This window comes from Annulohypoxylon maeteangense (genome assembly GCF_022496945.1).
Source record: "Annulohypoxylon maeteangense strain CBS 123835 unplaced genomic scaffold GGS22scaffold_3, whole genome shotgun sequence".
Taxonomy (NCBI): domain Eukaryota; kingdom Fungi; phylum Ascomycota; class Sordariomycetes; order Xylariales; family Hypoxylaceae; genus Annulohypoxylon; species Annulohypoxylon maeteangense.
This window is the reverse complement of record NW_025953250.1, coordinates 2764398-2790028: the sequence shown is the minus strand read 5'-3', so window position 1 is coordinate 2790028 and position 25631 is coordinate 2764398. Positions and strand designations below refer to the sequence as shown.

Genomic DNA, 25631 nt, shown 5'->3' with positions numbered 1-25631 from the left:
TATAATTTAATAACTTTACCACCTTTTATATAAATAATATAAACACTATATATTTAAAATTAGTAAATTTTACTGCATTTTTAACATATAATTGCGTCATATAAGATATATGCTTTTTCATAAACTGATAAGATTCGAAGATTAGCCCGATTGGGAACTCCGGAAACTCCGACAAGTGTTGATTTTTCCCTACGTTTCGTTGCGACACAATAACCCTCGGAGCTCGGGCATATCCACCTTTAGCTGACATAATCAGGGAGCTCTTCCCGGGGGCAATCAGGTGACCTTAAACAGTATTACTTAATTGCCTTGTCACACTGATTCAGTCCCTGGTCCAGGGACTGAATTCCTGACTATTGAACTAATCTAGGGACTGATCTGAGTAATCGTTGAAATGACTATTGAACTGACTTTTAAACTGATCCAGGGACTGGATCAGGGACCGATATACAAACTGATCTAAGAACTGATTTGACTAATCGTTGAACTGACTGTTCAACTGATCCAGGGACTAGATCAGGGACTTATTTACGAACTGATCTACTGACTGTTGAACCTTCCTTTCAACCTACGTTTGAACTGATCTAAGGATTGGATCAAGTTCGAAGAACCTGTTCATCGCAAGGAAACTTTCCCATTCCTTCGGGCGGATATTACCTTTTGTTTTTACCTGACCTCCTTTTACTTTCAAACCTGTTATTCCCTTTAAACCCCCATATATCGCCTTCTGCGAAGAAATTCTTTTTGACCTTTTTTTAAACCTCCTTTTACGAAACTTTTTAATGTTTATTACCTAAGTGCCTATGTGTAAAATGTCTTTCGAAAGGATTAAAAAAATTAATTAAATATATAATAAATGTTTAATCTTTTTTTCGTGACTGAAAAAGATTTCGACAACACTTAATTAAGAACCATTGCTATTTCTCGATGATCTACCATCGGCCAAAAAACTTTTAGGAACGGCTTTTAACCCGTTCATCGTATCCTTCGATGATTTAAGGTGTAGCTCCTCCTGACTTTCGTTATGTCTCGAGCGGCCCTCTTTTGATGATCCCCATATGCTGCTTCTTTTGACAGTGATGTCTGTTGTACAGACGATTGTGTTATTCATCTTCAATTGCTCCTCACGATGACTGTCCTGAGCCTCTTCATCCTGGGCGAATGTGGTCAAGTCGAATCCACCAGTATATCCGCGGCTGCCTTGATTGCCTTTCCCGTACCTACCACCAAATTTCCCCACACCCGAGCTGCCAATCGTTTTCGGCATGTTGTCTGACTGGGCAATTCCTGCTGTTGAACTCCACATACCGAGCCCTTGGGCGGCGATTCGATATAGCGGCCGCAGTGTTGCTAAACTGCCTGCTGTGATCGCCAGGCCTTGCTCTGTCGTTGACCAGACGGCGATGTAGACGGTCGCCCCTTTTCCCCATGTCAGTATCCATTAATAGGAAAAAGTGAAACTGCGTACTTACATAAAAAATCCGGATCCTTAAAGTCCTTGATATAAGCTAGACGAACGACGACAGCAGAACTAGCTCTATAGTCATGACATTATTAACTTGTACCCTCAATATGTAACCGCCATACTTACACGCAGCCCATGCTTAAAATAGGAATCAAAGCGATTTTGGTTCTCTTATCCATCTGAAGCCCCCAGATCAAAACTATTGGTAGAGTAGCAAAGGTGAAGTCGCATATTACGTTGAAGGCGCTATAGAGGTACGTAAGAGCTGCAATAATATTCACGTCGATGCAGGTTCCTTGGGTGGTACCGCCAAACCTGAGCCAGAAGTACGGGATTGGGTTGCACTGTAAAAGGGTGACAAAAAAGAAGACGAGGCCGGTGACGACTGTAAGCAGGAGGTTGACGTAGATGATATAGTGGTGAATTCGCTGAACGGCGATTCGTAGGAGGAAAAGACCGATCGAGATCTTAGAAGCAATCATGGTAAGGCAATACCATATATAACAGAGCCACCAGTACTTCACACTGTTTAGTTAAAGTGTCCAATATTACTCGTAGGAGGTGTGTGATTGCTCATACCATCATGGCCTTCTCGATGTCCGGGGTTTCCAGATCCGCAAAATGACGCCCTGTCCCATAATGTATACCAGTAATCGCACAAGTGCAGAACAAGATGAACGAGACCTGTTCCGTTTAGAATCAAACCCCCTTTTAATCTTAGGTAGCTAGGGAAACGTACCGTTGCTGCCATCATCGTCCAGTCATCGGCTCCAAAGGCCTTGACTATGCCTAATCGTGTGTAGCATCTGAGAGAGATAGCTATCACTGCTGTCGTTAACAGAGCGACGCACACTCGCATCAACTCCGGGCCTCGGTTCTCGACGGTGGCCATGCTGATACACCTTGGTATTACCCAGCCTTCGATTTATGGATGGACTAGGTGAGAGGAGGAATTAAAAGCCAGTGATAAAATGTGTATGGTGAACGCGACACTTATAAGAGCATGCAATCCATCGAAAAAAGTGCAATAGGAAAAACCCAGCAAAACAAGTGATCACATCCAGAATACCAAGCAATATAATAATAAATCTCGAAGACATGCTCCTGAGATTGAGATTAAGAGAGAGACTCAACTATTATGTTCAAGAAAGCCGGTCCGACAAAGTATGTCCCTGCTCGTTCGTGAATACTGCTACTCCACTGGGTTCCACTTGGGAAACCCCTGAATACAAAATACTCTAATGGTAGAACGACAGAAGATACAGATCTCCGGGTTGGCAAGATCTAGCGTGGTGCTAAGAAAGGGCCTGGCTTCATACCGCTTTCCTACACAACGGAACTCACGAAGAGAAACTTACGTAAGTAAGCCCATTCTCAAGCAAATAGGAATCTATTCGGATACTGAATGATATTGACGCTACGTTCTGGCGTTGTCTAAGGTTGTTCGAATAGTTCGATATAAGACAAGCTGGAGAAGTTGTCTGCAAGCCTCGTGGGTATCGTCAAACAGATGAAGAAATCCATCCATGGGATGCGGGTTTTAGGGCTATACTAGTTCATGTTCTAGTACTGGGAAAGACGTTAGTCCCGAGTGATCGGCACCCGGCACTTGGCGAGATCTGGTAAGGTATAAGATTCTTATGGCACACTAGTATTCTTCATTCTGGAGACTCGTGTCTGAGAGCGTGGGACTAGCGACTTCTACAAAATGTGTCGCTTGGGGTTTTCCCCGATTGGTAGTGAGGTGAGGCGTCGTAACGACAGCGTTCACCATACCCTGTCTAGTAAAATTGGTGGCGCTGCTTTCGGATGAGACTTACCTATTGAAGCTACCATGAGAGCCCAGACCTCCCTTTCGGTAATTCGTTGCCCTAGATATCTGGGTCGACTTTCAGAGATCGACGAATGTCAGGCAGTTAGGCAGTTAGCTTCACTAAGCTTCACCAGAAATCGGTTCGGTGGGTCGAACTTTGCATGGTTCATCACATCATGCGTGTCGTGCTTTGACCCGGCTGTCCGGGTAGACAAGTCCAAGGCTGGCCAAGCTCTCGAATGTCGAAAATGTTGTACGTAAGTAAATCTTTTTTTCCTTTTCCTGACGAAGCACAACAAGCGACGCTAAATCTGCATCAAGCCACAAACCCGTGTTGACATCCAATCGAGGATAAGAGAAGCATTAGCACATACATATGTACATGCTTACATGCGAGGTGGCTGGATGGGTAGTGCATTAATTGCATGACTCGGGATTGAACCCAAGTGGCTCTATAGAATAATTAGAGAACAGGATACATTGGTACCCCAGAGTCATGTATGAAATAAATAAGAACTTATCGTTGCGCCAGGCAGATAGTCAGGGGGATCAACTTGTGTCTACTCTGGTCTGACTATCCTGATCTTATCGATCCCTTTTTCAACCAGCTGATGACATAGCTGGCGAGTGAGCTTGCACCTGTGCGCTATAACTAACAAAGATTGATCTATCTGTACATATTAATGTACCTATGTACAGTACCTACTTCCTAGGAACATTGAAGATCTCGATGATTAACCCCACCGCGACGGTCCCATAAAATGGTGCACTATTATGTACCTGTGTAGATACCTTAAAGTTTACGAAACGTTATTATGTCGGAAGTAATCCCCCACCAAATTTCTTATCTAAAATTTCCTACTTACTTATGTACAAAGGGCGTATTTAAAACCTTTTGCTACAGGTAAATATAAATATAAGTACCTGGTGACAAAGTAGGTTGCAGCTGTGATTTGCCTTGACGCCAGCTGGCACTGATCCACTTATGGCATTTCGATTCGGTTCCTCGCGCATGAATCAAAACGGTGCTTATTGCATAGAATCAATTGATTAAATTCGATTAATTAGGTGGACTTACTTAGAACAGGAAGTGAGCTCCTAAATCTCTAAATTTATATTGTAGTTATTAAAGGGAGGGATTGATCCTTAGAATCTGATTAGTTTCGGCTAAACCAAGGAGACATTAGCCAATCTGAACCTTACCTGCAGCGGCGTCTCTCGCTCTCGTTTCTTAATACTAAACCCACTAATAGTCTCTAATAACTACTTCTACTTACACTACTCGCCCGACTTAATAATATCAGCAGCTCTCTCAGCAACCGCGTAAACAGAACTCTGGATATTTCCTCTTGGAATCAGCGGGAAGACGCTAGCATCAACGATTCTTAGACCGTCTACCCCATACACTCTCAATTTCGAGTCCACCACACCGCCAGACTCTCGAGGTAACATGGCTGCAGTTCCACAAACATGGTAATGGGGGGTGTACCCATTCTTAACTGCCTCTTTAGCCTGGCTCAACGTCTCAACTCTTTGTCCGTCATTGTGCAGACGTCGCCCTCCTTCCTTAAAGAGTTCCCGCAGTGGTGAGGTATCGCGTATCTTCTCGAGAAGCAATACGTGCCGCGCATGCAATTCCAAATCGAGCGGATTTGACATGGCACGTGGGTCTACAATGGGTGACGAACGCGGGTCTGCTGATTGTATATGAACCGACCCGCGACTGAATGGGTGGTTCAAAACGGCTACAATGGACGCGTAGAAGCCATCGGCGCCTAAGCCGAAGATCTGTGAAGGGGAATCCCCAGGGAAAGGGTTGAGTTGGAACGGCGCGAGCGTAAACTGCGCCGAGCAGTCACCGGGAGTACAAATTTGCTCACGGAGGGCCTTGGGCTCGACCTCTGTCTGGCCAAGCTCCGAAAGAAGCTGGTCGACAGATACGGGTACAAGATCTTGATCCTGGAGCGGGAAAAAAGCTGATGCAAGCGCGTTCACGGATAATGGTCCTGCTTTAGCCTGCTGATAAGCCTCTATAGCGGCTTCGACCACGCTTGGGTTGCGCATCTGATCGCCTGACGTCATCGGGTCAGCCACCTCCCAGGAAAAGGGTACAAAGCCGTGGTCCTGGAGGTTCTCGCCTATATTGGAGTTGTCCACCAGGCAATCAATCTTGTACTTTGCAAGTACGCTTTTATTACCAATTCCTGACAACTCCAGCAGCTGAGGCGATTTGACGGCGCCAGCAGCTAGAATGACTTCACGCGTGGCAGTGACCTGCCGCCTTTGGCCATTTTTCGTGCTGAACGTAACACCAGTAGCTCGAAGTTTATTAATTCCATCATTTCGTTGGGATAATAAAATCTTCTCGACGAACGCTTCCGTGACGACGCGAAGGTTTGGTCGTCGGGCTGTACTGTCGGAAAAGTATGTATTCCCAGCATGACTCCTCTCCCTAGTTGTTGGATGGATCGTAGCAGCGTTGTTGAAGGCTCCGGTGGCCGTGCCGGAGATAGGGTCGCCGTCGATGGGTTTGCATAGTGCCGACCAGGCTCGTGGCCAGGCCTGGGCAAAGGGAGGGTATCCTTCCTCGCTACCGTAAGAGATGTGGATGGGGCCATCCGTGCCTTGAGCAGCGTTCAAGTAATCTAGCATCAACTCCTTTTTGAGTTTCGATTGGGGTTCACTAAATGTGTGGAATTTGCGGAAATAGCTTTCCATAGTTTCCCACCCCCAGCCTGGATTCCCCAGCTTATCCCATGTGTCGAAGCCTGACCTAGACGGGTAGATAACCATACCAAGGTTGATACTCGAGCCCGAGTTGAGTTAGCAAGCAACTTGAAAGTGACGTTATGTAGGTCGTATACTTACGCCGAGGACCCACCTAGAGTTTTCCCTAGAGGTTGTGCTAGCCTGCGGTCGTTAAGCCCGACCTGCCAGCCGCTGTATGTTAGACATTAATTCTAAGACTGTGAGCCTGGGGATATTGTCTGTACCTGAGGCTCTGTAGTGATGCACCAATCATAGTCTGGGTCAAAATACAGAGCGGCCGCAAGGCCCTGGATAGAAATCTTCGGGTCGCCTACGCGGTTCGCGCCCGCCTCGAGGACCAGGACACGAACGTCCTTATTTTCGGTCAGCCTCGAAGCGATCACAAGTCCCGATGTCCCACCTCCAACAACAACGTAGTCATATTCCGCACTTAAATTAGCAGTTGAAGAGGTTTCAACGGCAGCCATAGTCTATAGACACAGAAAGCCTCGACAATAAGAAATCGCGGAGAAGGAGAGAGAACAGGGGCTGTCAGAGTAAGGAGACAGGATAACGGGTGGAGGGATGAGAAAAAAAGGCGATAAGTTGCGACGTTCTTCAAGCCGGAGTGATGCGTTTAACAAGAATCATAAAGCAGACCACCTGCGAAAACAAAAATTCCCCTACTCTCCTTTGCGATGTAAGATTCCTTCGGTCCGGATGGAGTTTTGCGATAACGTTGGGGACGACAGAAGTTGGACGAATCAGCCTCATGGTGGCATGATGATATGCGTCTATGCCGTAATGCAACACCCAACATGCATCCACACTAACCCCGAAATAATGCTACTACAGCAGTTATTTTATCTATGTACGATACAATCAGGATTGCATATCATGATTCATCTACCTTAGGTTGTCATTTATATGCTTCAAAATTGACGTTTTGTAAGTTAGGAGTCTTTATAAGTAAATGGTATTGAGACGGTTTTTGAAGTTATCTAGGTAGACGTTAAGAAAATATCCAAGAAAGTTTACTATATCAGTATTTCAGTAGGCGATTTATAAGGGGTTAGGATTAGCTGCAACAAGATGCTGGAACGATATCTCACCCTCGAGCCTCTCGATCCCTGAAAAGGGAGAAAAAAGAGCAGTCCAGAGATTCGAGGATAAAAGCACATTTAAGTCCCTTGTCCGACTCAACAGAAATGCGATTGTTTTTATCGTCTTACCTCATCGACAGGACTTTTTCACGATCCTTTATGTACCTAGTTACGCGTAAGTAAGTCCTCTTCAGGGCCTTTGGGGGAAATTTCCTTTTTCCTCAATTTTAATTCATCTTCAATTGCCGAAAATGGTGTATTATCATCCAGACAAGTCGGAAACTGGCGGTCCATTAGCCGTATCTACACTATTCGGCGTTATTGCTTTGCTCTCTTGCATTGTCCGGGCATACTCTGTACGGCAAAGGACCGAGAAATTTCACCTGCAAGAACCATATCTCTTGATTGCTCTAGTATGCAGATGTCTCTACGATTCCTACCAATGAATCATTTCTCACGAATATCTAAGTTGTTGACATTCACGTCTCTCGCCATTCAATAGGCTTGTAAATCATTTCCCTAGCTAGGAGACTACAACCTTAGATTAGTCGCGACTAACGCTGGAACAGGTGTAGTACAAGGCCGAACTGGCAGACATATAGAAGATGTGAAAATGTTGGATGCAGTCCTTACCCTCAAGGTAAGCAATATGATGTAGATCGGCTCACCTCTTCCCCTTTTTGTCCTATACTAAATTTTCTTTCCGTCAGCTTATTATCCCTTTCGAGGCCCTTTATGGCATCACTCTGATGTTCGCTAAATGGTCTATCTTACTATTTTATCAGCACGTATTCGGAGCCAACAGATCGTCGGTTCAGTGGTTCGCACGTGTAACGGTATGCGGCATTGGGTTATCTGCTTCCCCTTCTAGCCTATCACAGGAGCGATAATTTTCCAACCGAGCCAACTCAAAGCACTCGCTCTCGAAAACTTCCTAACCATCGCCACAAAGGAAGAAATACTGATATTCAATGTTGTAGACGGTCATCGTCTTTTTATGGATGATTTCGGTGGTTCTCGAGACATTTCTTCTCTGTCGACCTCTCCCGTACAACTGGGATACATCTATGGAGGGTAGTTGTGGCGATTGAAATACTGTATATGTTGTGGCCGGAGCGACAAACATGCTGACGGACTTGATGGTCATGCTGATGCCCGTGCCGATAATTTGGAAGCTAAACCTCCCAATATCTCAACGTATCGTACTCACGGCTACATTTAGCCTCGGTCTCTTGTCAGTAACTTCCGCCTTGTCAATGATCGTCAAGGAGATGACTGTAGGGGCCCACAGGAAAGAAGCCTAACAGTCCGCAGCATCACAGCAATGTCTATCATCCGCCTTAAGTCTCTCATGAATATCTCCTTTACCGACCCGACATGGACACTGCCATTGGAATTACTGTGGACCGTGCTTGAGCCCGAGTTAGCGATTCTCGTTGCGAATTTCCCATTCATGAGGCCATACCTTTCTAAAATACTCACAAAGGAATGGACACTGAGCCCATCGTCGTGGCGGAGCCGTAGTTACGGAAACGACAATTTTACACGGCTTCAGGCCGACACAGGAGTACCGCTACAGACCATTAGTGGCGGCAGCCGGAGCTGCAAACCCAAGAAATGGCGGGACGCCGGCGGGCGAAGGCCATCCAGAGAGAGGGTTGACTAAAGAATCAGACGTAGGCATTCAAGTACACACCATGTAGTCGATTAGCAGAGAGTAGGTTGTTCGAAGAACCTAAGCATCGGCCGGGGAAAATAGATCTTAGGTTCGTTACGAAATATGACGATGGTATGTACCTAAGTTAGTACCTAAGTTAGTACCTAAGTTAGTACCTAAGTCAGTACCTATCTAGACTAGAGTCTAATAGTAACTGAGCTAAACAACGATGTAAGATGATTTGGAATGTAAGATTCTATGTCCTATAAGTTATTCAATACCGGTAATTTGAACAGTCGCTTGGCTGTTCCGTGTTGAAAAGTAAAGGTACCTAGGTATCATCGTTTAGCTGTCAGGAACGGGTCCGGACTCCGGAAAAAGCTTCCTGAAAGTGCAAGGAATCGAATTTCATTAATCTACCTAGTACATACATACCCGCCTAAATACATATGTGATTATTAAAAAAACTTTATATTTCTCAAGCTTGCTTAGGTGCCCAGGTACCTAGCTTCTTCAATGTTCACAATGCTCGACAGTTCATCCTATATATACCACAAAATACATTCGGAACTCGGTACGGTGCTGTTACTTACCTACTCGGTAGGCAATGGGGTACGGTGAGGATGCCATGTCGGGCAAGGTATAAAAAAGGATGAGCGGTCGTGACTGTGGTCTATGGTAGTCATTCGGGAAATATCTCTCGACTTTAATTCGAACCTTTATTCAGAAAGAGGATATTTTACCTTCCCTTCGTCATTCTGGTGTAGCTCGAAACTTACGTCTTAATCGCTCAAAATTTTAGATAAATATTAGATGGCTGATCTAGATAAACCACTCCAATTTTCTATCACTGATCAGCTTCTGTTAATAGACCTCGTCTGTTGAGTTGCTGCGATAGGTACTATCCTCAATTTCCTGGTGATTTCTCTAGTTTACCATTCTTCCACATCCCCTTCATTACTTACCTACCTAGACATAAGATAGGGTAGTAGCGTACTCCTTGAATCCGCAGACTAGGCCGTCACGATCCCGTCTTTTCACCCCACCAGACAACGCAACACCATCCTTCCTTGGTTTCAACCTTGCGATGGCTTTTGCTACCTTCTTATAATCTCCAAGGAATCGATGGGCACGGACGTCTCTTCCCCGGACAACGCCGTGGCCCAGCGCTGCCGCCCAGACACCACCGAACTCAAGGGCATGGGCTTCAGTGCTGCAATCCGGTCCCAGTAGAACTGAGTAAATAGGTCCTGAGTAGGTCACAAGCTGAACTTGTCCGGACACAAGCACGAGTTTAGCTGGGAAAGTCCATTGAGCAGGCGTTCCCGCATGGTCGATCCTGATCGGGTGCCACGGCGTGATGACGAGGTCCCCGATCCTACACATGGAAACTTCGCGAATCTCTGTTTTCAGCACAGCTGCGACGATCCGGCTGCCGATGGGCGTGCGTACAGCTGAACCCCGTCGCAGCTTGCGGACGAGTGCTTGGTGGCCGTTGGCAAGCGTAACCTTGCTCGTACCAGTGAAGCAGGGACCACTCCGGGTGTTCAACCGCGACATATAAATATGAGGGGTGGTAGCCACACTGGGACAGGATTGCTTAGGTGGGGGGATGGTATCGAAGGATCGATCAAGGCGATCTCTGCATCTGATAAAAAAAGGATTCTGATTATACAATAACGGACCCGGGTCCTTAAAGGAATTGCATCTGGAAGCCCAAACGGTTAGAATATATGTCAACCCTAAGCGAGTCGGGAGGTACAAGGTTTTAGCCTAACAAGAAGACTTACAGTTGCTTCGCATGGGCATTCCAGAGGCTGAAGAAGTAATGACAACCCCATCGACGAAAGTAGTTTTCATCAGACAAAGCCAGAGATACCTGGCCAGATGGTAAGCTTCCCACGAGATCTTCCATCAGCGATCTGTTGTGTTTATCGTCGTAGAGCCTGGCTGGTATGTTCTCTAGCAACCGCTGGAAGTCTGGCGCATGGCGCTTCACATTAATATCCTTGCGAGTCTCGTATTCGCCGTCATTTCGAAGAGGGAAAAATGAGGAAATAAAGTCACATATCATCGATCTACTCCGGTGGTAGGCCATCTCGGACTCTGAAAGGATCGAATCTTCTAGCACATCCTTTATCCCGAAGCTGCACAATTCCGCGGCCCTCATCTGGGTGAACCTGAGCATGGCATTGATAGTAGTACCTGTAGTGGGATCAAAGACGGCTTTATAACCCTGACTGTCGATGTTCTCGAGGTATATATCTCTAGACTGGCCATATTGTAAATTTCCAAGGCGCACGGTGAGTTTCCTGTTGCCCCCCACGTCTTTGACCTGCTGGTCGACAGTTTTACCGGTCGTTGTTCTTAAACGAATATTATTTGGCATGGTTACTTGAAGCGAGCATTTTGTGGCGTACGTCGTCTGGAGATGGGCGGCCGCGTGAACGAACACTGTTCCCTGGATCAGATTAGCTAGATATATGGTATCAGGTGAGCGAACGTGGTCCTCATACTATCATGCCAGCGTCAGGAATGAAAGCATAGTTACCCCCTCCGATTTCCGCAATAGACTTTAAAAGTCCCGATTTAATGTCGTAGCCAAATCCAAACGTATGGATCGTTGCTGGCAGATCTTCCCAGATGCTGCGTATTTTGGGGATGTAACCCTGAGCAGGACACCTATGAACCATGTGAGTGATTTCTCTCTCTGGGATGTTTAGAGTAGGTATTATTCATACAGGTAATTGGGCAGCCCGTCCGTTAGGATCATAACCGCAGGTACTCTCCCCGTGTCTTCCTCCCCTTCGAAAAGGCCTATTCCTTTCTGTAGGCCGTGCCAAAGGTTGGTCATACTATCCGGTGTCATCATATCGATGTTAGATTCGCTTAATTCCTTGTTGCTAGGGGTCATCGATAGCAACTTCTGGACCACCTATTCAATGACCGCCCCTGATTAACAAATAATCATTTCGGCGCGGGGCACTTGAGAAACTTGCCGTGGCATCTTTGCTGAACGTCACGATCCCGAGCCTGTCCCCCTCATCCAAGGTGCTCAGGATTGTGCGTGCAGCGTGCTTCACCATGTCGAGTATTGACAACCCGAAGTTCTCAAAACTTAACTTTCCACTATAAAAATAGGAGTCAGTAATTGTTTTTAATGCATGTCTCACGAGTAGTTACTCCAGGCGAGCGGAAACGATACCGGAAAATGGAAAAAGGGGCTCTGGGTGTTACATACTCATCTCCGTTCATCTTCGCAGGAGCTGGCAAATCCATACTGCCGGAAATATCTATAACAAGTACGATGTCGCATGGAACATGATGGAGTTGGGGGTCATTCGACCTCTCTGGTGGCTGTACGCAAATAATAACCCCGTCGTGAGCTGGCACGGGATGTATACTAACTTGGACATCCTCGACAACCCCTTTACCTGGGGATGATGCTTGAGAGGTACATTCCTGGGGTAGCTCCCGTATCGGGAGAGTGTATTTTTCCTTCTTTGCCTAGGCGTCTCATTAGAGCGGTAACGTAGTCCGTAGTATTTATTGCTTACCATGTTAGAGGTGGTAGTTATTATTTACAAAGAAACACCAGTTGAAGTAAGCGAAATAGACGTTCCGAGTGCTCGATTTATACGATTGCGGAGCGACCTTGGTCATCAATCTGAACTAAGAAAAGAAGACATTCTAGCGAATTCTGATTCCCAAGAGTCCGAACCTAACCCCCGCGCATACCAAGATGAATCACAAACTAAATGCAAACTGGATTGTCGAGGTGGGGAGGTAGGAATATAATAATTAATAGGTAGGCTGTATATTGTTCTTATGATTATTCGTCTCCGTGTTTGTCTCCATCGTCTGAGTGGGGAGTACCTGGTGGCAGTGCCGGTATCTTGAGGGCGACTAAGCTAAGGCCGGACTCCTCGACCTTCCTTACAAGTCGTCGTTATTCAGTCCAACTGCCAATTCCAGTACTATCCTCTATGTAATGTTTGCCTACTTTGTTAGCGAATAGTGGACTTTAACGTGGCTTATATGGCGCTATATAAACTAATAAAGCAGGGCTGATAAGTGGATTTAAAGCACTTAGCACTATGAATATGAGAAGTTTCTAAGTCTTGATTGATCGATAACATGGTGCGTTTTTTTTTTTTTTTTTCGATGTTGGTATTCCGGTTGAAGATTAGTAAATCACCTGCATTGCGGACTTTCCACAGATCTGAGAGAAATCGCAACATTTGTCGTATAACCGATGGTGTAATAACTTGCGAGAAACCTCTGTCGAGAGTAAGAAGGACGTTAGGAAGTTAGTTAATTACCTAGTACTAGGTAAGTTACATAGGTGGTTTTTTTTCCCTCTTTCTCTTTTCCTTTTTTGTTTCTTTCGGAGGAAGCGAATTGTATAAGTGAAACCATGACTACTAGTTGGTAAATATTAACAACGTCGGACAATCCGAGTTAATCATCCAGGGATTGGTGAGGCCAACAACATTGAATGATTTACGATCCTTTATCTATTGGCTGATCTGGTTGGTGGATATTGGATGTATGTACGTTAGGATCTTGAGGCATTGCTACATTATGTGGAGAATACCTATCCACGTAGTACTAGGTACAATTACAGGCTCCACCCTTCTACGACTACTGATGTACAGGTACATGGACGTACCTAGGTAGGTAGGTAGTGGGAACACAAGGTTTTACACCTCCACCTCGCTAATCTCATATTGAAGGAAACTGCTTGATTAGCTGATTACATAGGTACTTCCAATTAGGTAGGATTAGGATGTACTCATGTAGTATATAGTCTTGGCATAAACGAAACCCGTCATCGAATCACCATTGGGCATGTTTAAACTACTAAGCGTATCTCGACAAGATGTAATTAATTCGAAAGGCACCTAACTAGTAGGTCTAGACTATTGTATTGTACATCCTATCACGGCGAAGGAAGCCATACGCAAGATATTATACTAGGTACGCAGCGCGTGGATATATTAGACTTCGCCTCCCATTCTCCCATTACCATTGATACATAGTACCGTCGCCAGGAAACTAGAATAAGCCAACTAAATAGCGACCTTCGTTGGCTCGTGACCTATTCTCACGGATATTTAGTCCCGCGAAAACTTCGAAAGGAGGGAAAAGGCTGTGTCGTGGTTAGCAACATTCATCTAAAAGGATAGCTGCGGGCCTGACCTATTCTTAACATCACCATCACCCTCACCGTTTGGAGACAGCCCGGCTCAACGACACTCGGTGCATTCTTTATGCTTACACCATGTGCAGTTCGTGTTGATAACGAAAATTCCCCCACATTTGCAACAGTGTGCCGCGTACATGATGAAGAGGTAGCTTGGTTGAAGTGTTGATATGTCGAGATTCAGATCGTTGTGGGTATGGGTGCGTATGTATGTATGCAGATGTTTAATGGCTGTCGAGGAAGCTGTGTCTATAAATTTCGATCAGGAGGAAGAGTGTATAAGTGCCTCGAGGGCTCCTACCACGGGGTGTGTGGGCTTGATATACATCCATATGGTGCAAGGGCGAACTCCCTCCCTTCACACCAGAACCAGAACTAAAAGGAAAATACCTACCCAAACCATGAGGTAGGTAGTCATATTCGCCGTGCAGGGTCCAGCGGACGAACTGCGCGTGAGTCGCACCACAGGAGAACTACCCCGCATGGGATTTTAATCCGTGGAAACGAATCACAACTTGCGGCTAAGATGCAGTAGGACTTAAGAGGAAAGGCTGAAAGTTGGGGGTGATCGTGAAGGATCAACTTGGGAGCGTGACCGGCGATTTCGCAGCCTGCCACACCCCACGTTTCTGCTCATCCCCAGACGACTGGACTTACTACTGGCGCGTTCCATTTCCTTAGCCCATCGCAACACATAATCGCGATGGATGAGCCACACATATCGCCTAGAACAGCATATGTCGGTGGCAACGACAGTGATTGTAGTGACGGTGGTGATGACCACGGACTTCCGTTCATGAGATTCGTTAGCCGTAACGCTGCGGGAAAAATCGGGAGTTGGAAAAACGCCATAGTCAATCATCTCTGGGGGCAGGACAAGGCGCGTGCCTTGGATCGGATGATGATGTATACTGAATAAAGAATCGATACACGGCAGGGATACGGTCGAAGTGACTACCTACCTACCCAGGTAGGTACAATATTACCTCGTCTGTGTAGGGGACCTTAATGAATTCGAGAGATTGAACAATCAACGACTTCCAGTTTGCGATACCGGTACCAGTAGTACTATGATACACGATGTTCCAACTGATGATAAATAATATCGAATATAATTAATACTACGTCCTTGGATTCCTGTGAGGCACGTTGTTAGTAATACGTCGTCACCGCATGCCATAGAAAAAAATATCTCATCGGGATAAATGGTTCTTTAGCGGGGACATTGATCTTTTATACTTATATTAGACGGAACAAGTTATTTCTAGCGACATAGTCATATTCGGTTTATGCATATTACCGCTTGTACGACGGTCATAAGTGGCTGTTGGTTTCTGTCAAGGCCATGTTACTTTTCGGCTCTGCCGATCTATGCCTCGATCCGAGTGCTTGGTGCTTGGGTCAAGGAATTATACGCTGTAAAGCTTGTAAGAATATTTGCAAATTGCTTATGACTGGCTTTGGACTAGTCGCTGCGCTGTGGCTTATTTGTGGCTTAAAGTGGTTCGAGCTTATAACGCGGCGCTAGTTTAAAACTACTTGAAATAAAAATGGGGCGCAGATATTACCCACCATTTTTAAAGGTTAAAACTTAATGCGGCTAAGCGCCAGGAACATGAGTATGATTGGACCGCGGATTCTTTAGTTATTCCACAATAATGTTGCATCCATTACCTTGCGATGTCATGGCGTGGTGTAACTAGTTAGTCTCAATGCTAGGTATTGCTAGTGGTATGCTGCTAATACTACATATACATATTGGTAGGTCTGAAATATAGCCTCTACTCTTCTAGGTTCTTGCGCTGTTACTCGTCAACCTTAAGCTTTCGTATTGAAGTCTCGCTGTATCGCTGGCGATCAAATCGCCTTGGTCGTTGTGGTGCGGTATGTATGAATAGTGTCAAACTACCCGTGGTTGCCATGTCTTAGACGCCACGATTTTATAATATGGCAAATTGATGTTCTGTACTTGGGATAAAACGCACATATGTACATACCTACTACCTATATACTAAGGTACATAACACTTTAATAATCTTAAAAAGCAAAATCGTCGACTCTTTGTAAGTAGAAGCAAGAGCAAATTGCATTGTTCAAACGTCTTGACAGGAACCGTGTCTCTCGTATAAACATATGATGGGATTGAAGGAGTTTAGTGGTATGAATCAATATGCTTACAGTACCTATTAGTTGGTAAGAGAGCTAGGAAGCAAGGAGGCAGGGAGGGTGACGGAGACGGGTGATTTGCCGTGGCTGCATTGGCCTGAATCGCCGGTGGGAAGGGACTTCCATATTGTGTCATTCTAGTGTCAATTGCTTCTTTTATGTTCCCCAAATGATCAATAATTCGCTTTAACTTGGAGTTTCAGCTCTCCAAAATTTTAGACGCCGCCGTAAGCCGCAGTGTGTGTATGAAACGGCCAGTCACTCTAGGTCCATTGAAAGCTATCAGAATATGCTACCTAGGGAACAGCGTCAGAATAAGTGAGCCATGTGCGAGCCATGTATTAATACTACTGTGATACACTGTAAGTTGACTTATCCCCTAAATCATGTATTTGGTGTTGTGGCAAAATCGTTAGTTGCCTAGTTAGATAATCCAGGGGGTGAATCTTGACACAGTGTAATACAGTATCATTTCTGGTGGTTCGCACACGGCCCGTTTATTCTGACGCTGTTCTCTATTAGGTAGGCTTCTTTGAAGATGCAAAACCGAAGAAGCTTAGATGATATATGGCTGCATGCTAGCTGAAGTGCTATCCCCGGATGTCGTGTGACAACGCCAGAAGATCACTAAGCTACCAACATTGAAGCTATTGAGTTTCCTGAGTTTTGGCGGAAGAAAAGCTTATGCGCGTTCAATTACTTATCCAGCTACGGAACAGCCGTTTCTTCGGTTTCTTGTATCCATACATATGTACTAGGTACGTAGGTATGTTTTTGGTGTGGGTACTATGTGACAAGACCTCAGCTGAATAGGTAATTGGTGATTCTTCATGCAGGGAGGAAACCTTGGAACAGGGGGGGATAGGAACCTTGGAAGAGGGGGTTCTCTTACAGGACAAGGTTCATTTTGGAATCCCTTGGCAAGACCTTCACTTACGGCATACTAGGTACGCACTGCAATATTATGTGCGTAGTACCTACCTCTAATACCTAGTACTAGGTACCTATGCTTTATGCAACGGATACGTTCCTAAGCAGGAGGTACATAATACCTAATAATGGATCTAGGTATATGCCTTCAAGGTTCCATACATCAATACTAGGTATATATGTACCTATGTACATATGTAGGTACCTAACCCTTGTTAAACATCTAAGTGCGTATTATTCAACCCCCATTTTCAATGTTCCACTCGCTCGGTTTTTTTCCATTTTCGCATTTTTTTCGCCTTGACCAGTCTTCAATTCACTTGTTTTGTCTCGTCTAATCTGGTCTGGCCTGATCTTGTTCTGTTGAGTTGATTGGTATTATACGGCGTGCTCTAGACTGATCTAACCCTCATTTAGTTACCTGTCATTTCTACCAGGTCCTGTTTGTTTTTCTCTCTTGCTCTGTTCTACCCGTTCTTTTACCGGCCTACGTTCTTTTACCGGCCTACGTTCTCCACGCCCACGCCCGACTATTCCTTTCCCAACGGCGACAAACCGCTTCTCACCATAGTCACTCCTTTGATCTCGACAACAAGACAAATAATAAGGAGAGCTAGTATACTAGCGAAAACGATCCATTGGAGCAATTTCTATTTGAACCAAACACGGCAGGTTATTGAAGAGGACGAAGAGGAGGAGAAAGTCACCTGGCATTCGACATTCGTCAAGACGAGAAAACAACGAAATTATCATTCCACCAAAGTCCAAGTCCAAGTCCATATCCATATCCAAAACCGAAACCTAAAGTCGCGGATTTTGCAGATTCATCTTTCACAACATCGGATTGCGGCATTCATCTGTTACCTGCCTATCCTGCACAAACCATTGGTTTGATTTGGTCTGCTGTACGACAAATCAATGATTTACATTCTGACCATCTTCCACACGAATTTACGAATACCGTCTCTTGATCAAACTCTCTCAGACTTTTTTGTCTCTCCTTGAATCCGTCTTCGTTTCTCTTTGTCTTTTAGGACTTGGTGAGCTCGATCGTCTGTTTCTGAGAAAAGGACGGGAGCATCATCCGAATTCGATTGTCTGATCGTCTGCTGGTCCATCTGTTAATTCATGCTTGATTTCTTCCACCCCCATTGATCTGTGAAACACTCTCGATACCATTCATCCCGCCATCAGGTAAGTTTTCCAATAGATTTCTTGTTCTCTTTTCTAGTCTTCCCCCTCCCCCCCCCTCCCCTCCTCTTCCATCCAAGAACTTGTTCTACAATTCCATGTTGGGCCAAAATAGTGGGATTCTTTTCAGTATGCAACATTCCATCCCGTCGAGCATTAACCTGTATTTGAACCCCTGTATGAGACCGGGATTAGCCCCCCCCTTTTCTTTTTTTTTTTAAACTACTACCCCCTAACACGCTATGTAATGAACATCCTAGCTGACATCTCTAATCACAGATCCCTTCATTTACAAGTCGAAATCTCTTCATTCATTCCGTTGGTTCCTGTGTCTTTCAACTCTACCCGCATTGACTAATGGGTTTAAAGCTGCTGGTGTAAACTTACCCTAGTCGATCTTTTTGTGCCAGCTCCCCCTACTTTCGTTAATGTCATGCAGAGGGTGGTGTTGCTTTAGTCGTTGTATTCCAACCGAGGCCCGAAGTCATTCATTAGATATTGTATCGCTATTTTCACTATTGCCGTCGGTTTAATCGTTAGGGGACGAGGGTGGATCTACAATTGAGAGGATCCATAATGAATCGATTTCGGACCAAGAAGAAGGTGAAGGATGAGATTTCGGCCCCTAGACCCTCGCAGGATTCCGAGTCTTCCATTCCTTTCCGACCCTTTAGGAAAGGGAAGAAAACGCAGGAACCCGAGAAAATCGAGATTGATCTCTCGACTGCATTGCCATCCAATGACGAATTCCGCACGAGTTTGTTAATGACCGGCCTATCCGCCCGATTTTCCATGTTGAGGGAACAGGATGACCCGAGCACAAAGATTGGCAAGGCGAGCGATGATAGCGTCCTATTCCCCAAGAGGCAATCGAGACTGGACTATGGTGGGTTCCGAGGTTTAGGTGACATTGCCGAAGTAGAATCTATCAGGGCTGCCGCTCCTTTTTCCGGGAAAGACCTTTCCATATTTGACGACGGGGATTCATTCACAGCAAGCAGCGTTATGGGACGTTCTAAGCCGATCGAAGGGAACAACCTGTTTGGTGGGCGTCAGAAGATTTACAAAATTCCCGTTGGCACCAACCCGGCGAAAACGCCTGGTGGGGGTATGGGGGGGCGGGCCTTGTACGACGACGACGTGGCATTGTCGGCTTTCCAGAAATGGAGACAGGCCGAGAGAGAGCGCAAGTCGTCTGAAGAGGATAGAGGTGGAAGTGAAAGAAGAAATTCGGGAGAGATGGAAATAGACGTCTTCCGCGCAGAATCACCAATCCTTAGCAACTACAACCAGAAGCGAGAGACCTCATCAACGACGTCTTCCATACCATCACTGGCTAGGAACTCGACCGCCGCAACGTCGGTGACATCCTCTCATCGCGCCCCATCCTTGAAAGAATGGCAACCGTCTGCTAGCTCTGGACCTGCTGTGGATAGAAGCGTGACGCGGACAAGGCGACTGTATGAATCCGGGCTTAACAACGACCTCCATGAACAGCAGTCTTCAGCACTGTCCCGTATCGACACCTTAACTCGGCAGCGCACCTTCGGGACTCGGACACCTGATCTAGCTCAGAATTCCCCATCCCCTACCACTATTGGTTTTGTGGAACGGTTTGCCGGTGAGCGGAAGATCTTGGCTAAGTCTAGCGCGCCAAACCTTAGATCGATGAGCCCTCCTACCACAGCTTCTTCAGCTGACACCCCAGACCTAGGCGTTCGTGTACCTAGCGTTACTGAAATGCGATCAAATTTTGGCGGAGCACCACCCTTAAGCCCACCCATTAGCGAAACAGAGGAGAATTCTATATTATCCATACACCCTAACGATCGAGGAAAGGCTACCGCCCTGGGGGTCTTCCAGAAACCTTTACAGCCATACGACGAATCGAGGTATGCCCAACGACAATTACAGCGGCAACAAGGACGAGAGACACCAACGCTTAAATCTCGAGATGATACCAGAACATCCTTAACAAACCAAAGATCTAGTTCGTCATCGTCGGCGCGGAGCAGAGAATTAGAGTCCCATGTTGATGCTACCGCCAAAGCTGCTAAATCGTCGTCATACGAGGAACCGGCAACATCATTCCTAGCAGATCCCAACGACTCGGACTGCTCCCCTGCCGTGTCACCTAAGCCAGCTCCGTCTCCACAAGTCTTCCTGAGGCGTCCATCTGACCGCGAACACCCGGCGTTTCGCGACTCTACTATCATGACACCCTTATCGCTAGATTCAAAGTCCAGTGATGGAACTCCTCAAATTGCAGAGAATCCATCGTCCCTCTCGCCAAATCCAAGAGAACCCTCACCTGCAGATTCCCCTACCCTCGGACCAGCTCCAGGCGCTGGCCTTAGTGGTATGGTGCGGCAGCATCTCCGAGGCGATAGTAATGCCTCGTCAATCTACGGTATGATCCCTCCTACCTCTGGCTTCGAATCACGATTTCCAGCAGATTCGGGATCCGCCGAGGCTTTTCACGAGTTGGGAACTACTGCGAATCCGTGGGATATGTCCGATGCTGGTCGAGATTGGACTTTGGACTTGGACGTCAATGAGCCTATGCCAGATGCTCAGTTCCGATTTTCCAACGTTCCCGATTCTGAGGACCTGCCTGGCATTATTGTCGGTACTATACCCAATACTAGCGAGGAGGATCGAGATGAATTTGCAAGTCAGCTTGCGGATGGGGCTCGCAGAGTGCGTGAGCGTTTAACTACTTATGTTGAAACCGACAGTCGTTCTGCCTCTCCTAGCCGACTAGGGGACTCTAATGACTCGTTTGGAGATCAGCCGCCGCCCCCACGGCAAAATGGGCTCGGCCTTCTACGGCCAAAGAATAGTCGGGGGTCATTGATTGACCGCAGTCGAGATGCATCGCAATCGAAAGCCATGAAAATGCTTGGACTAGGTGCGTCTAGCAATTCCCAAGTAGTAAGTTCGGCACGAGAACCACCGAAGGAAGAGAGCGGGAAGACACCGAATTCTTTTGATTACAGCGAGACAGAAGACAAGGCAGATAACACCGACGAAGCCCATGCTGGACTTCGTGCGTTTAGACAAGCAAGACGTGAGTTGCAGAAGATGAGGGAGCAAGAAACGCAGGCAAGGCATCATCAGCAGGAGGAATCCGCACCTGATAGTAGTTCAGTCCGGTCAACACCAAGTAAACAACGCCCCTCTGGACGAAGTTCACTCGATCGAGGGCGTAAACCCCCTCCAATATTCTATAAGGAACGATCAACAAGTGAAGAGTTGACACAAGGAAGCCGTGACTTTGTACATGAAGGACAGACGAAGTCTGATGGGGACAAGAGTGGGTCGGATTCGGGCAACGACGGACAAGCAAATAGCTGGCAAACAAGACCGATGAATTCTTCCTCTGTCCGTGGGAATTTGCAGGTTGGCCTGAACGGAACTATGGCTCGACCCCCAATGCGCTCACCTGGTCTCCCCGGAACTGATATTAAACGCTCGCCAATAATGCCACCCCGACCGTATCCAGGCTCTACCCAGACCAAGCAATCGAGTTCCACATCAAACGTTAACCTCCATGTCCATACAGCCCGTAGCTACGAGCCTAGCCAAGTTTCACCCGCCTCGCCCATACCTTCTCCATTCCCCCACAATCCGTCGACCCCTCTTGCATTACCTTCTTCGCCTCGCCCGTCGGCTTCGCCAAACCGTGGTCAAGAGAACGGGAGCTCCAATATAAGTGATGCGATGAGACGCAAAATCAAGACGAAAGACATTTCAGATCCAACGTTCGTCATGTCTACTTCTCGGGTTCCAACGATGGACCTCCCTGACGCACCAAGGAACAGGTCTCGTAGCAACAGTCGGACGGCGCCTCCGCTGCCCCCTATCAACCCAAGGCGGCGACAGGATTTCTCTAGCACACGAGCCGTCTTCGATAACCTCAGTCGGCGGAATGATGGCGGGTTTGATAATAGCGTCGGTCATGTAGATAGGGACGACCCAAGGCCTGAGCGCAGACGGTTACGTTCCATTGCTCCCGATGCTCCAAGCATGCAATCGAAGGCTCCTAATAATCAAACCCCCATCAACGTCGGCCCTCCTGCGCCCAGGCAGGCCGTGACTCAGGGAGCAAAACATCCTGGTATGAATCTACCGGGTGGTATGATTTGATTTAATCAACAGGGGCTCGAGCAGCGTGCCCAATTCTTACTTCCGGCCGTCGTTCGATTCTAACTTAGTGTGGTTCGCCCCTGTAACATTCACGAAATGCAACGAGATACCAATTTCACCTTATTTTCTGTTTCCGGTGAGGTCAGTGCCGGACGGTTATTGTATATTTTGTAAATTTGAAGTTTGCGCTCTGTAACAAGTCTCACATTTCCCATATTCTTTTTCGGTACGTGGACTCGCATGTCGCTTGAGCGTCGGGCTGGCCTCGGAGTTGAAGCATGAGGTGGAAATATTACCTAATTAGTCAAAGTAGTTAAGGTGTGGTGAATATCGCAGCCTTAGCGCTTGAGTATCATATCAGGGGCATTTGTATGTATGGTTTAAAAGGCGTAAGGCCAAAATGGCAGAAAAAACTAGGGTGTTCGAATAGACCGCGAACACTTGCCCCGGGTGTTAATTGACAATTGAGATTCTATTATTGAGTTAACATGTATAATTTCCGCGCGGCCTCCTTTTCGACGTGGTAAGAAATCTCGTATCTTAACAAGTCGGAGCTAGTGTGGGGGATCGTTTGGAAGAGAACGATGGGGGACATGTGTGTAGCTTCGATCAAACAAGTGGTATCCGATACTTCGGTGAGCGTTGATTATGAGAATACCTGCGTAAATATCGACAATTCTACTATCGATCGCGTAACGGGAAAGAGTATGATCAAGATGTTCAATATTTCGAAATTACTGGCCTCGGAAAATGCGACGAACTACGCTTCGGGTTGTAAGATCTTGGAATGAGGTTTGAGGAACTCGGCTGGAATCGGAGATGATCCCTCCACCGGCGGCATTGGAGGCTATAAGTTCCTTGGGCAACTCTAGGTCTGTTGGTGGTCCCGGAAGACTATAGATTCTAGTTGTATTTCCTAGGTATTATGGCACATACATACTAGATAGGTATATATAGGTACCTAAGTATCTAGGTAGGTAGTAATACGAGCCAGCCGTGCTCCAGAATCGAAACCAGCGCGTACGCGTACCTAGGTAGGTATTTTGCGTTAATTCTAATTTTTGCCTTCGTCTACAATAATTTGGATACATGATAGCGTATGACTTCGATGTTGTAAGAATAGGTAGCTATGTATCTAAGGCACGAAGACTAAGCGTCCCTCGCTCAATAACGATTCGTCATTCCAAGCTGCCTCGATATCCTTCAATGGAACGGAGCGAGCGGAAAGAAGCTTCCAACGAGACATCGTTGGAACCAGGACATGGAGCTGCTCTTGCAATGCCGAGATGCTCCAAGACCCGGCGCCAGCCCCGCGAATAGTTAAGTCGAAGGACCTAAGCAAATGCCCTGGGATTTCGGCAGTCCTTTGAGCAAGACTACCGATCTCAACATATTGCACCATTTTCTTGGATCTGCTTAATGACGATAGCAAGTGTACGGTCGCATCACCGTAGACGTAGTCTAGGACGAGATCGCCGTCACGTACTTTGGAGAAGTCGGTCTCGACAACTGGATCCTGAAGCACGACGTAATCGTCGAGGCCACCAACAGTCTCTAGGGCAGCGGCGTTTCGACCGATGCCGATGACCTTTCCAGCCCCCAAAGCCTTGGCAGAGCACACGGCCAAGCGACCACTGGCGCTTGTCGCACCGATAATGACTGCTGTAAAGTCTTTAGGCAGATTGTTGGTGCGGTGAGTGATTGCCATCCAGCTGCTCATGGCAGGGTTGACGCTCGCGGCGAAGGAAATAGGATCGATGTCGCCTGGAAGCGGATAAATGACGGATTTCTCAGCATTGATGCGTTCAGCAAATGTGCCCCCTTGAAGAGTAAAGAAGTAGTAGAGCTGTCCAGTAGTGTCATCCTTGCCGACGCAATCGACTCCAACGGTTTGAGGGAGTTCCCTGGCTGAATAATGCTGTCCCGAGGCGCGGGAACGAACTACTTGGTGAGCGCCTGTAGCCAAGACGCGGAGTTGGATCTGGCTCTTCGACGGCGCAGGCAGATCATCAACTCTGACATACCGTGGTCCCTCAGGCCAAGACTGGACTTGTGCGATGCGCATTTTTTTATTCTTCCTTTCGGATTATTTCTTACTATAATCTTAATCAATAGGTAGATCAATAGGTAGGTAAATAGACAGCCAGGGAAACACTGCTGTTATATATCGTCAGTTTACCGCTTTCAGACGACAGGTAGGTAGGTACCTTAGATATACCTAGTAGGTAACCAAACAATCCGCCATGCTACGGTCTACCTACCTACCTACCTACCTGCCTACCTGTACCTATGTGCGGTCCGAAAATGGGCATAAGATTATATCGACCAGTCGATATTACCTATATCCCTAGTTAGACATTAGCGAGCGGGATGAAGAGTGTTGGTGCTTACTTTGCAGTATATAGTATCCTATGAGAGTTGCCGATAGAAGTGTTTTACATGCTCTGCAGGTAAGAATCTGAATCCTCCAATCGGATAGGTTAAGACGTCGCGAAATACCTACCTAGTACCTAGGCTGCTAGGCTGCTAGGCTGCTAGGCTGCTAGGGCACCTAGGGGTACCTATCAGCCTATCTGCCTACCTATCTACACATCTTTCGGTATACCATGTATGTACGCATACTATGCGTTGATCGTCTGACTGTCCGCAATCGGGGATGCGATAATAATATGTCGTTCTTTATGGCTATGCCTTGTTCCTGTAGTTTCAGTTAGCCCGACTTGGGAGCGAAGCATTAATAGAAGATCTTTATGTTGTAAATGTTATGCACCTTCCAACCTTCTAAGATACCTAGGCATAGGTCACCTAGCTGACTGGGGAGAGGAACGCCCCCCCTGTCCCAAATAGCCAAAATTGGCGGGCGCACCAAGCCTTACACAAAAGCACAAAAGCCCGCAAAGGAATTTAGCTGAAAATCCTCTAGAAGGTTGTCGTCTTCTTCTCTCACGCATACGTACACACGCTCGTTTCCTGTGCCATGGATCTGCTTCTATTCCTGCTCTTACTACTGTACTATAACTGAGGCTTAGGAATGATGCTTGTTTGAAGTCGGTTTGAAATTCTGTTCTATTATAGATACATAGCAAGAAGGAAAGGAAGGGAAGGAAAATAACAGTTGGAAGAAAACAGACACATAGCCACAATGATAGGTACTTACTACATACCTAGGTAGTGCACATACATATGTATGGTATTGCGCAGGT

The 25631-nt window shown here is 46.5% G+C and overlaps 6 protein-coding genes across 6 annotated transcripts; 2 read left to right on the top strand and 4 right to left on the bottom strand.

Moving 5' to 3' along the window:
* Positions 1 to 799: 799 nt before the first annotated feature.
* Positions 800 to 2531, bottom strand: GGS22DRAFT_156108 (uncharacterized protein). Its single transcript, XM_047960319.1, has 5 exons — positions 2205 to 2531; positions 2045 to 2149; positions 1592 to 1983; positions 1473 to 1537; positions 800 to 1419 (listed from the first exon to the last, which is right to left on the bottom strand). Exons 1-5 carry the CDS (start codon positions 2355 to 2357, stop codon positions 905 to 907), a joined length of 1230 nt encoding a protein of 409 aa, XP_047822367.1. The 5' UTR covers positions 2358 to 2531; the 3' UTR covers positions 800 to 904.
* Positions 2532 to 4291: 1760 nt separating this feature from the next.
* Positions 4292 to 6759, bottom strand: GGS22DRAFT_156102 (putative GMC oxidoreductase). Its single transcript, XM_047960318.1, has 3 exons — positions 6272 to 6759; positions 6147 to 6208; positions 4292 to 6084 (listed from the first exon to the last, which is right to left on the bottom strand). Exons 1-3 carry the CDS (start codon positions 6512 to 6514, stop codon positions 4557 to 4559), a joined length of 1833 nt encoding a protein of 610 aa, XP_047822366.1. The 5' UTR covers positions 6515 to 6759; the 3' UTR covers positions 4292 to 4556.
* Positions 6760 to 7700: 941 nt separating this feature from the next.
* GGS22DRAFT_156099 (uncharacterized protein) lies at positions 7701 to 9126 on the top strand (the record flags this gene model as incomplete). The annotated part of the gene is given in 4 exon segments (XM_047960317.1): positions 7701 to 8363; positions 8444 to 8540; positions 8595 to 8953; positions 8966 to 9126. Coding segments are annotated over 3 exon segments (404 nt in total), but the record flags the coding sequence as incomplete, so codon positions are not given.
* Positions 9127 to 9616: 490 nt separating this feature from the next.
* On the bottom strand, positions 9617 to 12065 carry GGS22DRAFT_198234 (hint-domain-containing protein; the record flags this gene model as incomplete). The annotated part of the gene is made up of 6 exons (XM_047966112.1): positions 9617 to 10494; positions 10577 to 11247; positions 11303 to 11468; positions 11528 to 11689; positions 11748 to 11915; positions 12028 to 12065. The coding sequence occupies 6 exons, from the start codon at positions 12063 to 12065 to the stop codon at positions 9756 to 9758; spliced, it is 1944 nt and encodes a 647-aa protein (XP_047822364.1). The 3' UTR covers positions 9617 to 9755.
* A 6077-nt stretch (positions 12066 to 18142) lies between these two features.
* GGS22DRAFT_98508 (uncharacterized protein) lies at positions 18143 to 23059 on the top strand. The gene is made up of 2 exons (XM_047968616.1): positions 18143 to 18282; positions 18559 to 23059. The coding sequence occupies exon 2, from the start codon at positions 18856 to 18858 to the stop codon at positions 22426 to 22428; it is 3573 nt and encodes a 1190-aa protein (XP_047822363.1). The 5' UTR covers positions 18143 to 18282; positions 18559 to 18855; the 3' UTR covers positions 22429 to 23059.
* Positions 23060 to 23183: 124 nt separating this feature from the next.
* On the bottom strand, positions 23184 to 24853 carry GGS22DRAFT_98483 (uncharacterized protein). Its single transcript, XM_047968615.1, has 2 exons — positions 24820 to 24853; positions 23184 to 24767 (listed from the first exon to the last, which is right to left on the bottom strand). Exon 2 carries the CDS (start codon positions 24491 to 24493, stop codon positions 23564 to 23566), a length of 930 nt encoding a protein of 309 aa, XP_047822362.1. The 5' UTR covers positions 24494 to 24767; positions 24820 to 24853; the 3' UTR covers positions 23184 to 23563.
* Between the last annotated feature and the right edge of the window lie 778 nt (positions 24854 to 25631).

What these genes read in the sequence shown, in the direction of transcription:
- GGS22DRAFT_156108 (XM_047960319.1), bottom strand. Translation starts at nt 2,357, where the DNA reads ATGGCCACCGTCGAGAACCGAGGCCCGGAGTTGATGCGAGTGTGCGTC. An exon ending in GGACGATGATGGCAGCAACG is followed by an intron (nt 2,150 to 2,204) that starts GTACGTTTCCCT and finishes TAAACGGAACAG; the next exon opens with GTCTCGTTCATCTTGTTCTG. An exon ending in ACATCGAGAAGGCCATGATG is followed by an intron (nt 1,984 to 2,044) that starts GTATGAGCAATC and finishes AACAGTGTGAAG; the next exon opens with TACTGGTGGCTCTGTTATAT.
- GGS22DRAFT_156102 (XM_047960318.1), bottom strand. Translation starts at nt 6,514, where the DNA reads ATGGCTGCCGTTGAAACCTCTTCAACTGCTAATTTAAGTGCGGAATAT. An exon ending in GCATCACTACAGAGCCTCAG is followed by an intron (nt 6,209 to 6,271) that starts GTACAGACAATA and finishes AGCGGCTGGCAG; the next exon opens with GTCGGGCTTAACGACCGCAG. An exon ending in ACTCTAGGTGGGTCCTCGGC is followed by an intron (nt 6,085 to 6,146) that starts GTAAGTATACGA and finishes CTCGGGCTCGAG; the next exon opens with TATCAACCTTGGTATGGTTA.
- GGS22DRAFT_98508 (XM_047968616.1), top strand. Translation starts at nt 18,856, where the DNA reads ATGAATCGATTTCGGACCAAGAAGAAGGTGAAGGATGAGATTTCGGCC.
- GGS22DRAFT_98483 (XM_047968615.1), bottom strand. Translation starts at nt 24,493, where the DNA reads ATGCGCATCGCACAAGTCCAGTCTTGGCCTGAGGGACCACGGTATGTC.